This window comes from Acanthopagrus latus, chromosome 17 (genome assembly GCF_904848185.1).
Source record: "Acanthopagrus latus isolate v.2019 chromosome 17, fAcaLat1.1, whole genome shotgun sequence".
Taxonomy (NCBI): Eukaryota; Metazoa; Chordata; class Actinopteri; order Spariformes; family Sparidae; genus Acanthopagrus; species Acanthopagrus latus.
Window position 1 is genome coordinate 30452774 of NC_051055.1, and position 15632 is coordinate 30468405.

Sequence of the window (15632 nt, forward strand, 5' to 3'; positions counted from 1 at the left end):
GTCACGTCGTCGTTGATGTGGAGGTGAAGCTGCGTCAGCTCCAGACTCCAAGTCAGGTCTAAAACAATCGCCACATCTCTTCTTCTCTTCTAGCAATCAGGCTCATATTAACATGACAGAGCAGCACACAAACAAACAAACAAACAAACAAACAAGCAGCTTTGGTAGCAACATGAACGCAGACATGCAGGCTGGGAGGGAGCGAACACATCTACATGAAAATACTCCACAACGCTTTGAAGTGACAAAGCAGAACAGGCGAGCAAGCCAAAGGCCATCTGCTACGTGTGTGTGTGTGTGTGTGTGTGTGTGTGTGTGTGTGTGTGTGTGTGTGTGTGTGTGTGAAAGAGAGAGCGAGAGCGGGAGGGTCTTAATATATCATTTATGTGCAAATGTTCACGTTTATATCTATTTGTGCATGGGTGCATGTGTGTGTGTGTGTGGCAGAGCAGTGGAGCAGTGCATGCTGGGTGATAAGGTGACAGTGAGGCTTAGGGACACACACACACACACACACACACACACACACACACACACACACACAGTCTCACAGAGATGAGAACAGTTGGTGTGTGCGCTGTCGTGATTTTAAATGTGTGCATTCATGTTTTGTTATTTTTTATTTGTGTGTGTGTGTGTGTGTGTGTATGTGTGTTCCAGGGGGTTCACTGGCCTTGTTAAAAGCTACCAATCTTTATCCCCACATACCCGTTACCACAGCAACAACCAGTGTACTCTGTGTGTTTGTGATCTGAGCGCAGCTGGATGAGCATGTGTGTAACACTCACTCTGTGTGTGTGTGTGTGTGTGTGTGTGTGTGTGTGTGTGTGCGCGTGTGTGCTCTTAAACAAACAACACACGCATAATACTTCCTCTGTTTCTGTCTTGTTAGAGGCGACGGACTCTTTCAACCTGCCCGTGTTTGTGTTTGTGAACACACTGTCGAATCACCAGACTCCCTTAACAAATCGTCTGATTTTAGGAGTTGCTGAGTTAAAACAAACTTTACAAATGTTATGAAACACTTTCTTTGACAGATTCTAAATCATTGTTTCCTTCTTCTAAATTCAGCATTAAATTTGATACATGAAGACTACTTTTAACCAGAATTTCACCAGACTCCCTTAACAAATCAGCTAATTTAAGGAGTTGTTGTGTAGCATAAAGCTTTATAAACATTATTAAACTCTGTCTCTGACAGATTCTAGCTAATTGTGTCCTTGTTGTAAATTCAGCATTAAATGAGAAGCTGAAGTTGTTTGTCTCCTTGTAAAAAGTGTCAGTTTAGACACGGAAGCAGACAGGCTGGTACAGACATGCTGCCACAAAGTGCTAAAGTCTTACCTGCCAACATTGATCAGCTGTTTGAACACACTGTTTACACTGATTTCACCATTTACACTCCATTTATGAAAGAAGAAACATGTTATTGATCTAAACATGTCACATGTTACGAAGACACTAAACAGGAACAATATAGGCGACTTCTTTGTCCCCGTGGAGAAAGTCCCCAGACTCCCTTAACAAATGTGTCAGTTTAGTGAGTTGTTGAGTTGGAGACACTTTATAAACTCTGTGTGTCTCTGACTCATTCTGCATTATTTGGACCTTCTTGTTAATTCAGCATTAAATGTTTAACAATTAGTTGTTATTTTCCTTGTAAAAAGTGTCAGTTTGTCATATTTTGTTGAAGTTTAGGTTCATACCAGGTGAGACCCTCATCGATCGTGTTTATATTCAATTCATCCATGTTTTCTCCCTCACCCTTCTGGTTGTCCAGCAGGAAGTTGCTGTCCTCATTGCCGCCAGTGATGGCGTACGAAACTGCGTCTCCGTCTGGGTCGTTGGCATGAACGATGGCGACCAGCGTGTCTGGACCGGCATCCTCGCTTAGAAAGGTCTTATAACTGACCGAGGGGAAAACAGAGAGAGAGATGGAGAGATTTAATCCAAGACAAAGAGAAGATGATGTCACACATGCTGAAGAGAAGTACGGAGGTGTGAAGGAGGCAGACAGAGCAGCGAGAGGAGAGGTGACGACGCCGTGAAAACAGATGGAGAAGAAACGCTGGGATTAAAAATAGATCCTGAATTGAAAACAAGTTAATTAGCAGACTGACTGTGGGCGAGAGACACGCAGAGAGAGAGAGAGACACTGATGATGCTGCTGATGTTTGTTAACATGTTCAAACTTCAGAAGGTGACAACAGGTTGGAGAGACAGAAGTAAAGTAAAGAAATAAGAAGTAAAGAAGTAAAGAAGTATTCCTACACGCTCTGCGAGAAGACGGGCGCCTCGTCATTGCTGTTGGAAACTCGGATGCGGACGGAGGCGGTGCCTGTCCGGGGGGGCGTCCCTGCGTCCACAGCGACCACCACAAACTCGTAGATGTGATTGGGTCGCTCGTAGTCCAGGCGACGGGCGGGGCTGACCACACCCCCCGATGTGATATCAAAGTCGCCGCCGTGGACGAAGTAAGAGAGCTCCGAGTTCACACCTGAGTCACAGTCACGGGCCAGAACTGAGGAGGAGGAAGAGGAGGAGGGAAGACAGATGAAGAGAGAACAGAGAGGAGAATGTTATAAATACATTATTCTGTACACTGTTGAATGTATGTATGAGTGTGTGTGTGTGTGTGTGTGTGTGTGTGTGTGTGTGTGTGTGTGTGTGTGTTGCTGGCGGTCTGCCTAATAAGAGCAAAGCCTCGCTGAAGTCGAACTGTTTGATCTCAACCAGTCACCAGCAGCTACGACAGATGGCTGTGACGCACACACAACACACACACACACACACACACACACACAACACACACACCCATAGAGAGGCTGATGTGTGGCTTCCTGTAGTCCTGGTTAAGTATTTGCCCTCTGTCAGCGAACACAACACCAGAACATCACACCTGTGGGTACAAACAGTTTGTGCGTGTGTGTGTCACCTTGCAGCAGGGAGGTTCCAGGTGCGATGCTCTCAGGTATGTTGTCTCTGGTGTAGATGGAGTGGAGGAACTCTGGCGTGCAGTCGTTCTCATCTGTGATGTGGACGACGACCTGCAGGAGCGTCTGACCGTTATTGTCTGTTCACTTCAGAGCTCAACAACAACAAAGTTCAGCTTCTCAAATCCGCCCAGAGTGAAACCTCCTCACAAACAAATCAGTAAAGGATCTCTGAAGAAGAAAATCAACCAAACATGTCCACTGCTGTCAAAGTTTCCTCCGGCGCCGGTCAGCTGATCGTCCTCATCACACTGGAGAGGAGTCTGGAGGTGATGCTGCAGGCTAACGCTAAGCTAGCTGAAAAGATGGCCCTGAGAATCGCTGATCCTGCGTCTGAACACTGTGGAATAAACCTCATGATAAAAATCCAAACATGAGTTGGTCTAAAACACGTGAGTCTACATTTCACGCTTCATTCTACTCAGCATTTCACAATAAAAGCACAAATATCCTTCATTTTTCTTTTTTACTTCCTGTCTCAATCTTGCAGCCTCAATTATAAACAGCTGATTACAGTGAAGCCTTCGGTGTTGACGATCAGACACGGCTCTGAGTCATCATAACGAACCTGTTGACGCAGAAACATCTCGTTCAGTGTGGGTACATTGGGTCAGAACCAGCAGGTTTGGAGGTTCTGCTCCTGTATTTGCTCCACGTTCCTGTTTTCTGGAGCAACTCATGCAAACGATATGAAGACGAATGTCTCCTGCTCGAGGAGAGAAACCCATTTCTCTCTTGTTCCTCCTCCACTAAATCCTGAGCCTCGTCGTCGCCTCCCCTCCCGCCCAGTTCACCCACTATCCCGAGCCACTGGAGCTCAAAACCAAAATGCTATTTTCCATTCCCATAAAGCCTGATTTATCTGGCGGAGCTGCCGACCCGACCACCTGAGCACAGATTTCCTACGCAGCCCTGAACCTTCGACACACCACCTGTTCAGTAATAACAGCGGGGCAGTGGAGGGGCGCCGAGGAGATTTAGATGCACGACTGCTTCTGCAAACACAGACTGAATATTTAAACTGGAAACAGGAAGAACACTGTTTATTATTTCTACTGTCGACCCGACACACACGTGTGTGTGCTGCAGGAGGAAAGAGCTTCACTCTGAACGCAAAGTCTGTTTCTTCTGTAATTGTCAAAATGACCGATTTGTAATTCTTGGGTTAAAACATGTCCTGACGTAAACGTTTGAACTCTTTCATGCATAAATAATTAAAGGGACACTACGTAGATATTCAAACTCAGATATTTTAATATTTCAACCGACGTCGGGACTGAACAACAGTACAGAGGTGGTTCATGGAGCGAAGCTGCTGTCACCGACACCGCTTGTTTGTTTATCCATGCAGCTAACAGTTAGCGCTCCTTTTAGCTGATTAACATTAAGCCTGTGTGTTTGTGTGCGTGTGTGTGTATTCCCTGTCATCTACTTTGACATGTAGCATCAAGGCTAACGCTATCGGCTACTACAAATGCCAAATAAATATGCTCGACAAGACGAAATAAAGCAGAATCTAATATGGAAGAATATACTTTCTGGTGCGTAACGTTCCACCGGATCCAACAGATGTTTGTTCAGTCACATAAAATGTCGAAGAAAATATTTATGTTTAAAATGTTAAATTCCTGCATTAACTTTTGGTTCCATCCTCTGTCCAAGTTTCATGGAAATCTGTCCTGCAGTTATAATAATCAGAACCTGCAGAATATATTGTTAATATCCTGCGTAACCTAATGCCACAACGCAAAATGACAGAAGGACACAAATACACATGAATATCTGTGACTGTGTCGGACACCATTCATGGAACTGGCTCATGTAAATTCTTTGTGCTCCGTCGGGTCGACGCAGTGAAGTTCTGCTGATCAGAACCTGACGGACGCAGACGGTCGGAGACGTTTGAAACTGCAACTGAGTTCATGTTTGAAAATGTCTGTAAAAGCTGAAGGCGACAGAAACTGCAGATGCTAGATGTTAGCATCACTGCTGTCGACACACACCTGGTTAACACACACGCACACACACGCACACACACACACACACTTTTACAGTGAATTAGCCAGCCGAGCTTATAGAGCAGCAGAGGCCTCTGGGAGCTGTTGGTAGTTTAGTAGCTATTCTCTGTCTGTGCGAACCATCTGGACACTGAGTGCAGGTAGTAATACATTTCTCCAGGTGTGTGTGTGTGTGTGTGTGTGTGTGTGTGTGTGTGTGTGTGTGTGTGTGCACGTGTGAGCGTGTGTGTCTGTGTGTGTGTTTGTGTTAATGGGAGCAGATGTAGCTATCTGCTGTGTAAAGTCTTAAGAGCTTACAGTGAGAACAGAAGTCAAGGCTGCCAGAGTCCTGTGTGTGTGTGTGTGTGTGTGTGTGTGTGTGTGTGTGTGTGTGTGTGTGTGTGTTAATCCATAATGCTGCAACCTCTGTAACAAACTGCTGATCACAAACCGATGCGACGTGATCGTGGAGGCTTCTGAATGCAGCTTTGATCTGCTGAGTTTTCGTCATGAGAGCTTCGCGGGTGGACGGCGGGAGAAGACAAGCCGAGCGGCGCCGCGCGTTTGGGTTATTTTCTTAACGCATGCATAATGAACACGCGGGCAGAATAAACAGTAAATGAAACAGTTGCATCACAGCGCCTGATTCAGCGGCAGCGCTTTCCCTCATTGCAAATTAATGAGTTCATCAGAGAGCGGCGAGATGAACCGTCGCGGGGTCACCGCTTTCCCTCGAATGTGAGCGCCATGAGTCGTGCGGATGATGATGTGGATTTAATGGCTGTGATGGCGCCGACAACACCGCGCCGACCCGAGTGGTTTGAAAACGGTTCACACATTCGTTCTCCGAATTGTTTCATCGACGTGTGAACGGGACTTTAAATCTCTCCTCCGCTCAGCAGGAGGGATGAAAACGTTTTCTGCAACAGCTTCACAAACACTGCAGTCATCTGGATTCTGCAACTTTGTCCAACAGCAACAAAAACACAAAAGAATTTCAGATATTTCATCAGTTTTTTTGCACCTAAACCTTAAACAGACATGAAGTTTGTGTGTGTGTGTGTGTGCGCGTGTGCGTTCGTACCTCTGCCACGCTGCTGAGGCCCGTGTCGGGTTCGGAGGCGCGGACCTGCAGGGTGTGCAGGTTGTGTCCGCTCTCGTAGTCGACGGTCCTGGTCAGGCTGAGCGCGCCGCTCTCCTGGTTGATGCTGAACAGATTCCCAGGATTCACCAGCAGCATGTAGGACAGACTCTTCTTCTGGAAGGAGACGGCCTGAACCACGGCGACGCTGCAGAGACACATGGTGAAAGAAGCATCTGTAAAATGGTGGATTCATTGTTTTTTAGCGTCACAAACCTCGAGACACGATTGTTTCACTGTCATAATGTAAGACAACAACATTTGGAAAGTCCAGAAGATCTGCACGATTAAATGATTTCATCTCTATTCAAGTTAGCTGGATGCTAAACAGGAAGTTAGCCATCTCTAGAGTGAAATTCTGGGAAAAAGTAGTGAATCACAGTTTGGCACCATGGTAGTCGACTTCTTGGGCACTCTGGTCTCAACAATTAGCTCTGATGCTAACGGCTACGAAAATCACACTGTCTCAAGTTTGAGTTTGTTTTCTGCAGCTGAGTAAAAACACCTGAATCAGAGTTCTCATGAATACGATCAGGTTAAGAGAAACGACAGATGATGAGTGGACTTTTACACAAAACCACCAATTCCAAGCAAAGTTTCAAGTACGCATCAATCTACAGATCGATCACGTCTCACAGAGAGCGTCCATCAGTCACACACGACCACGAGTGGAAGGAAATAGTTCTGACACGAAACTGCTTGCAACCACTTGTTCTGATTATTTCAAGCAACTGACGAACAAGAGGTTTTGATTTTGTGGTGAACTGTCCCTTTAATCTAATTTGGGAGACAGTTGTGTGTTGGCTGTCCCACCAAAACACACCAGCCAGTGACAAAGCGTCATTCGGATCAGGTTTGGCCACACGGCGAGTGCTTGGCGGCGTTTCACAAATCCACGAGAGGAAGAAAACACACACAAACAGAAACACAAACATGAACACAAACACAAACACAAACACAAACACAAACATGGCGCTCTGTAAGAGACGCCGTCAACACGACCGCGGGTCGGCAGGAAGCTGCTCCACGCTTCTGTTTCGACGCCACGTTTAAAGTCTGCAGCCTTCATGGATCATTCTGCAGTCAGAACCCATCACACACACACACACACACACACACACACACTTGTGGACATAAAGGGGACATAATAGAAGCATGCACGCACACATACACACACACACACACACACATACACACACACTCTGCTCACAGGGTGGCATGGATACTTGGATATTAATACAATGTGCTTTGCGCCAGCAGCCTGGAGGGATTCAAACACACACACACACACACACACACACACACACACACGCACACACACACACGTGCACACACACACGCGTGCACACTCCCCTTCATGTTTATCCAGACCTCGCTTTTAATAAATATTTGAATTTGCCACACTTTCAAATTCTCAGCCTCGGGCCACACTCACACATCTGGGTCCTCTTCATCCATCCCCCTGTCCTTCTCCTCATCCTCTCATCCCTCCATCCTCTTCCTCCTCCTCTTCCTCTTCCTCCCCCCATCTCTTCTTCCATCTTCCTCCTTCTGTCTCTCCCCAACCCTCCGACTCTCTCTCCTCCTCCCTCCTCCTCCTCCTTCTTCCTTTGTCTCGCTCTACAGGGCTCATCTTTTCATGCATCACATGACATGCAAAGCCAAGGAGCTGGCCACGAAGTCTCACACACTCACACACACACACACACACACACACACACACACACACACACACACACACATACACTCAGTATTTGAGGCGGTGGAATGTAAACGATGTTTCTGTAAATATGGAGGACGGAGACACAAACACACACTTGTGTTCATAAACATGTGAGAGCTGAGCAGAATGACGACTTACAATAATACAATAATATATAACAAGTATGTCGATGACATCATCGATAACTCTTCTTCACTGTTTAGTCTGCAGCGAGTCACAGTTACAGAAACAAACACAAACGTCTGATTCATGTCAAACAGTCTGAGCTGACTCACGGTTGGCCGACGGGTTTGTTCTCCGGTACGTTCAGGCTGTAGGTGGCGTTGGTGAACTGCGGCGGTCGGTACCCGGCCAGGATGGCGACCGCGGCCGGCGGGCCTTTACGACCGTGTCCGTCCACCGCCTGCACCCGCATCAGGTACTCCCTGCTGGGGGTCAGAGGTCGACCCGTGGTCCTGATCTCACCGGAGCGACGGTCCACCTCGAAGCACTCGTCTCCACCTGAGACGGACGGAGAGACGGAGAGGACAAAACAAAGACAGACGATGCTGATGTTACCAACGACAGAACAGCAAACTCTGCTGACGGTGGGACAGAAGTCTGGTGTCCGTTCTTTATAAATGTTTTAAAACATGAAGCTGAGCAGGAGATTTAATGTTTGTGCTCACAGCAGATGTTCGCAGCTGCAGCTCGACAGCGTGCGACTCAGAGACGTTTAAAAGTCACAGTGAGAGTCAGCTGACACAGAGCGAGGCTAGCTGTTGCCCCCTGCGTGCAGCCTTTATGCTAAGCTAAGCTAACTCCAGTTCAGTCTTCTACACAGAAACATTGAGACTCCCTTCCATCTTCACGTCTCACTGTCAGAACCAAATCTCCACAAAAAGTCCAACTACTTCTTTAAAGGAGCAGTTCACCTCCCAAAAATATGAAAATTCAGTTTTTATTTTAATTCTGAAACATACAAACTTGAATTAAACATTAACATCTTGCTCAGGCGAGACGATGAAACTGAAACGAACAGGAAGTCTCTCAGTGAGACTGTCCACAAATAGATGGAGGAGGCGGAGATGATTGACAGGTTGGATGCAGCTGCTGGTTCAGAACCCTCTGGTCAACAGCTGATCCGTCTCCGCCTTCACTCCTCTCGCCTCTTCTTCCTCTCTCATCACTTTCTCTCCTCGTCGTCTCAATTCTTCTGCTCATGTTTCTCTTAAATTCACATTTTTGTTCTTCTCGTGTCTTTCAGTCTCTATTCTGCATCTCCATCCGTCTCATTTTTAAACCCGAAGGGGACGTGGATCAGAACCAGCGGACAAACACAACTTTCTCAGCTGGAACGACACAACAACTGTGTTTTGTGTCAATATCAAACTGCTGCCACATGTTTTCATAAAAAGTAAGTTTGTCTCTGTTAATCAGAACTTTTATTGGTGAGCTTCAACAACATGAACATAAACGTCTGTGATAAACATCTTGGAAATTAATATTTACATCGAGGTTCTCTTCACACGTACACATCGTTCAGTTTACTGTCAGAGAAACCAGAAAATATTTAACAAGCTGGAATCACACGAAACGATGAATCGATGATCAAAATATCTGCTGATTGATTTGACAGATCGCAGATAACCGGGGCAGTGGTACCTAAGAGGTGAGAGAAGGCAGCATGTGACCGGGCCAGATCAGAACCATCACTCTCTGTTCATAAAGTTCTTCTTCTTCAGACGTTCCTCAGGTTCCGTCTCCGTCCTCTGACCTGCTGCTGCTGCTGACACACCGACTTTAACATCCTCACGCTGAGTGAAATCACATTAATGCTACTAATTAGCTTCACACACACTCGCCTGCATATATTTCCATATTGGCATGATATTAAAAAACATTCTTAATGTAAATTATTGGATTATTCGTCGGTACACATGTTGTCACACTGCGCCTGAAGGGGGAAGTTCGGCGCTCCTTTTTTAATATGAAAGCATTAGAAATTAGCTCTCAAAATATCTCCTGCTCCTTCCTCCTCCTTCCTGCTCCTCTTCTCCTGTAAAAATTATAATAAAGAATAAAAAAATCTACAGCCACCGGCGCCCATCCGCCCGCCCGCCCACTCGCTGCCTCTCCAGAGACTTTCCTATTATTCCAGAATCTGGGAGCTTTCTTCGCCCCGGGGAGCGATTAACAGCGCAGCTTCATGCCGTTTATGTGCAGCTTTTTTTCCTCTCTCTCTCTCTCTCACACTTGATGGTAATTGAAATTCAACAAGTCAAATTTTATTTATAAATCGCTGCTTTGAACAAAAACAGGTTTGTCACTCGGCGCCTGGCGGAGCAGCGGCGAACCTGATTACACGATCGAGATAAGAGTCAGGAGAAAATGACTGTGGGAGGTAAAATATTCTCACATGTTCCTCCAGAGACGTGAACGTGGATCCTGCAGCATCTGTTGGTGTAACTCAAAATGTATTTTTCATGACCAAAAGGTTTTATAACGTCACACCGGCGCTGGTTCCTCCCCTGCATCATGAAATCATGTGTCCACATACTTTTGGCCACAGCGTATCTCCACATGCTCACCATGAAATCTTGTTTTTAATCACAATAAACGAGAAACAAAGAGCAGAAGACATGAAGGGAACCAGAGTTTGGTGTCTACTCACCGTCCAGTAGGAGGAACTGGGCCTGTCCGACCGTCCCGTCTCGTTGCCGCGCCGACAGTCGGTACACCACAGAGCCGGGCGTGGCGTCGGGACCCACGGCACCCAGGTAGGGTGACGGAAACATGGCCCACTGCAGGTCAGCCTGGCTGGGCATGCTGAGAGTCAACCTGCACAGGTACCAGTCATCACCTGGAGGAGGGACAGGAGCGACAGAGAGGTTAATCCACATGTTTTAATGATGTTAAAGTATGCAGTGACCGCAGCATCAGTTCCAGGCTACGCTTCATTTACGGCACAAAGGAGGCGCTGCCGTCTCATGACCACAACAGGAAGAGGCATCAGTTACCCCGGTCACCTCTGAGCATCAGGACTCCACACCTTTCAGAACCGCTGTTCTTTCTACGAGATCAGTGAGAAACAAAAACCTGCCAACTTATTTTAACATCATGTTTTTATCACGTTGAGGAGAATCAGCTGGCACCAACGCTCCGATCCCGTCACACAGACCGCTAACTGCACTGCTAACTGTAGCTGCTGTTAGCTAGTTAGCGCAGCGGTCACACTGTGATGCTCAGAGAAACAGCTGGACGCTCGTTTCTCCTCAAGGTCATAGCTCATCAGTCTCTAGTCCCTGCTGGAAAAACCAGCAGAGAGCTGCTCTCTGCTGGTTTTTCACATCAGGTTGGCATCAGTGTGTTTTTTATTTCGCGGCTGCTGTACAACAACACGTGGAAGCAGCTGTTGTTGTGTGTATTTTAGTGTGTTTCGTTAGCGCGCGCTTCTGTCGTCTCCCTCGGCTTTGTAGCGACGCAGCTTGTTAGCCAAGCCAGCGCCGCTTGTTCCGACTGCGGCATGAAAGCCGAGCCGGCGCTCTCAGCCGAAGGGGACGAGGTGACATTTCTGTTCAACAGCCGCCGTCTTTCATCTCCACCTCGGGAAGACGGAGGAGCGAAGGAGTGACGGAGGAGGAAGCCGAGTGGCTCCTCCAAAATAAAACAACAAAACCTACAGAAGATCACACGGTGACATCCACACGGCAAGAACTCCCATTGGCCCAGTCACACACACACACACACACACACACACACACACACACACACACACACACGTCTACTCGCTCTTCTTCTGTCTTTGTGCCGTCTGGTTCTGAGGAGGGATTTGTTCGGTTTGAAGCTGCCGCGGCGTCGCTGTTGTTTTTGCTCCTGTGTTGTTTCACGGCAGCCGAGGAGACGACAGCACGAACAAGAGAGGAAACTTCACTTCAGAGACACCAGAGAAGAAGAAGAAGAAGAGAGGGGGATGAGGAGGAGGAGGAGGTGAAAACACAACATCTTTTTCTGTTTCTGTCTTTTTATATCGTCTGTAAAGGTCTGTCAACAAACTGAGACGGAGAGAGAACGAGAGGAGGAAGAAACGAATGAGGGAAGAAAGGAAGAAGGACGAGGAGGAAAGAAACACCAGAGAAGAAGAAGAAGAGGAGAAGGAGAAGGACGAGGCGATGAAGGAGAAGAAGAGTCTTCCAGCTCGCCGGTCTTGGGTCGGCTCAGTAAACCCAGAATAATCAGGTCTATTCCTGTCTGTGGTTTTACATATGCTGCGCTGTGGGCCGCCAGAGAGGGAAATCAAATCTGTCCCATTATCGTGATAAACATCAACACATTGAGACGCGGCGCCAGCGGTCAGCACATGTGTCAGTCCAGGCGAAAAACTATAAAAACTCCAGGAGGAGGAGGAGGAGGAGGAGGAGGAGGAGGAGGAGGACACGTCTGCTTCAGTCCTGCAGGCTGATGAAGGTCACTGACAGAATAATGACATTTAATTAATGCTGCGTTCAGAGACAGCGAGCTGCGTAACGACGCTGTGACAACAGGTCCTCACAGTCGCATGATGAAATACTGTTCAGGGCCTCAGTATCAGCCACACATCAGTCCGGACTGATGGTTCTGTGGTTCTGGTTCAGGTGAACATCACGGTCCGGCTTCAGATTCCTGTTTTGGTGGGATTGAGACGATCCAGCTTCCGGTTCTGACGCCACAAAAACAAATGAATATCTTCAAACAATCCAGACTTGGACTTGGTCACCTGTAGTTTGAATCCCGTCCCGTCTCCTCCGGTTCTGTAGCGACTGGTCGCCTCTGTGCTCCGTGACGTGACGTCATCCAGATGTTTAAAACTCTCCTCGTGTTTTAACGCGTCCTCCTACTGGACCATCAGCTACACTTCCCCCCCCCCCCGTGACCACCGGAGGTTCTGCTCCGTACGTCCGGATCCGTAAGATATTTAGAAATCACAGAAACACAGACGGAGTGAACGCAGAGGACGGACAGAAGTCTGTTATCTGAATCTCTGTTTCTTCTGCAGCTTCTTCTGTGTACGTGATCTGAGCACGTTGTAAGAAGAAGCTAACAGCTGCTAGCTTGATGGTCAAAACTGTCTCTTCTTCACGTGAAGTCGGACCATCTGCATCTCTGTTGCAGTTCTAGAAGATTCAGCGCCAGCTAAAGACAAACTGTGACATCAGCTGTGGTTTACGTAACGTAACAGGTGTAACAAACAAACACATGGACCCCGAGCTGCAGGTTTTATGTCGCAGGTCTGTCATAGAGTTCAGCCTCTTCACAGTCCAGCGTTTCTTCGTATCCTTCCACTCGGCCTGCAGCCCGCAGGCTGAGCCCATCCCTGATGTGAGCCGCTGAACTCGGGCCAGAACTCACTGAGCACATGCACGCATGCATACGAAAATGCAGAGGAAAGTCCGGCTGCGGGGCGACAACCGGCCTCGAGCGAGGAAGAGGAGTGGAAGAAGACGAGGGGGCTGAAAAATAAACCTGAACGCTGAGCAGTCATTGGAGGACGGATGTGTTTGTCCTCTCAAGCGTGACATCATCCGTCTTTCACGTCTCAGCCCGACATGAAGTGAGTGTAAAACGATGTCAGTACATCCAACCAAGTTTCTGCTCGGTCCAGTTTCTGCGTCATGTATTTTTTATCTGCTGAGGTGGTTCTGAAACAAATCTCCAGCCGGGTTCAGCTGCACTTCATCTTTTTGTGTGACCGAGGACGCGTGAAGAAGAACCTGAGTGTGAGCGTCACTTTGTTCTGCTCAGCTTCCCATCCATGAGTTATTGCATCTACCCACAATCCCTTGAGTTTTGGGTTCATTTCCTGTCGTTGGTTCCGATTGAATTCTCGCTGCCAGTGAGCTGCACCGCGGCTTTATAACGTTAGCGGGAGCGAGATTAGCATTTCCACTCGTCTCAGCGTCGCCCTCAGGTCGGACTGAACCGCTTGTTTTATGAACACAATCATGAGGAGACGGGTCGATGAGCAGAGTACAGGACCGAGACAGCGGGTCATCAATCTGCTGAACAAACAGAGGAAACGCTGTCGGGGTCAGAGCTCTCAGAGCGGACGGACGTCTACGAGGAGGCGGCTTGTCTTCCTCATCATGCAGCTGATGAGAATATTCCTGAGGAGAGTTTAAACAGCCGACACAGTTCTTCTGCGGCGGTCAGAGTTTCTCCTCATGGAGAAAGTGTCCGGCTGGTTTTGGCTCCTACAGATCGCAGCAAAATCCTCGTCCGTGAAAACTTAGAGTAAAAGCAACACACGCAACTGAAATATGAACCTGTGATGTACGACAGATATCGAGCCGACAGAATAATTAACTGCACAGCTGGATGATTTGAGTGAACTGAAACCAGAAACAGAAAAAGTCTGACGTGATACGACGATATGCTGCGCATGTTTTTTGAATGTATTGGCGTTTTTGCAGAAATGTAAATACCCACAATGCATCCTGCCTGACATCAGTCATCATTTACGATGATCCTGCATAACAAACACAGATCCTGGTGTGTGTGTGTCCGTCTGTGTGTTTGTTTGTTTCTGTTGATGTAAAAGCAGAGCTCCTTACATAAAGTGATGACGAACGCGAGGAGAGCCGATCAGAGCCGGAGGGTTCTGATCCGCCTGTGTGTGTCTGGATGTGGTGTTGGCCTAATTCCCTGAACAGGATCAATAAAGTTTCATAAAGAACTCGCGGCCCGTTTCCCTCCCGGTCTGTGGAACGCCGTGCTGTCCTCAACAAGTCCAACAGGAAGTGTTGAGAACGACGCGATGCGAGCCGATCAATCGTCCCGGTGAAGTGCAGCTCGGTCCGACTTAAGCCGCCACTCATTTGAATGTGAATGCTGAGCGCGTCACTGCTCGTTACGCCAAACGAGGCTGAACAGAGAAAGAGAACGCCGCTTTGTTTACGCTGCACTGCATCCTGTCATTCTGTTCATTTAGATTCACGTGTTTGTTTGTCTGACACACAGCGAGCGTGTCGGGATCAGAACCGAGAGGACGGAGACACAATGAGACGAGCTATTTTCTGTCCTTCTCCTCCGAGTCTCCGACTTGAATGGCGGCTGATGCGTTCAGCGTGAAGCGGCGCCGTGGCAGCCAACCAGCGCCGCTTCAGAAATAGCAAAACCGCCGCCGCTCGCAGGAGCATCAATTAGAGGAGGGGGGATTAAATTAAAGTGTGGTCGCGCCCACAGGTTGTCACACAGCCGATGACGCAAGGTGATTAAAGTGCGAGTCGTGTTTATTTATAATGTGCTTTTAACAAACCGGTTCGTCACCTGCTGCGCTGCCGAGCTAAAAACAGGCGAGAAGACGAGTGAAGATGAGAAGAAGAACTGAGAGAAGACGTCAGGCACCAGAGACTAAACGTGCATCGACCCAAAAACAATCTCAACTCCCGACCCGCGGATAACCTCGCACACCTTTAATGGTTGTTTGTCGGGCTTCAAGGGGACGACTGGAGGAAACAAAACAAAGACTGTGTCGTAAAAATAAAGTCCCAAAACACGAGAAGAGCAGCAGAAACACTGCGAGTCAAATCCTCCTCAGGGACGTGAGAGACGAAGCGATCAATATTTACTCTTCTCGCCTCACATGATGAGTTTCACACCTTCGTGACAATATTGTGACTCTTCGGCTCTCCAGCCGTCAACCGTCTGGTCGCTCCTCCGTCATCCTCCTCTCCTGTCAGTCATGTTGGCAGCGATGGATTTAAAAGTGTCGGCCTGCAGCTGAGAAGCTCAGAGAGGAAGCTGCATCTGATCGATACGTA

At 47.8% G+C, this 15632-nt stretch overlaps 1 protein-coding gene across 5 annotated transcripts in view; it reads right to left on the reverse strand.

The window, feature by feature from the left end:
- si:dkey-22o22.2 (neural-cadherin) overlaps positions 1 to 15632 on the reverse strand; it is a 101046-nt gene that overhangs the window by 44765 nt on the left and 40649 nt on the right. For 2 of the 5 annotated variants that reach the window (XM_037074311.1, XM_037074310.1), the window contains 6 exons: positions 10508 to 10696; positions 8130 to 8355; positions 6075 to 6279; positions 2936 to 3047; positions 2272 to 2521; positions 1765 to 1907 (listed from right to left, as the gene is read on the reverse strand). In XM_037074311.1, the coding sequence (XP_036930206.1) occupies positions 1765 to 1907; positions 2272 to 2521; positions 2936 to 3047; positions 6075 to 6279; positions 8130 to 8355; positions 10508 to 10696 (1125 nt within the window). Of the gene's footprint in view, positions 1 to 1764; positions 1908 to 2271; positions 2522 to 2935; positions 3048 to 6074; positions 6280 to 7566; positions 7621 to 8129; positions 8356 to 10507; positions 10697 to 12589; positions 13394 to 14423; positions 14538 to 15632 lie in introns of those variants that run through there. The other 3 variants (XM_037074313.1, XM_037074312.1, XM_037074314.1) reach the window with 3 other exon arrangements.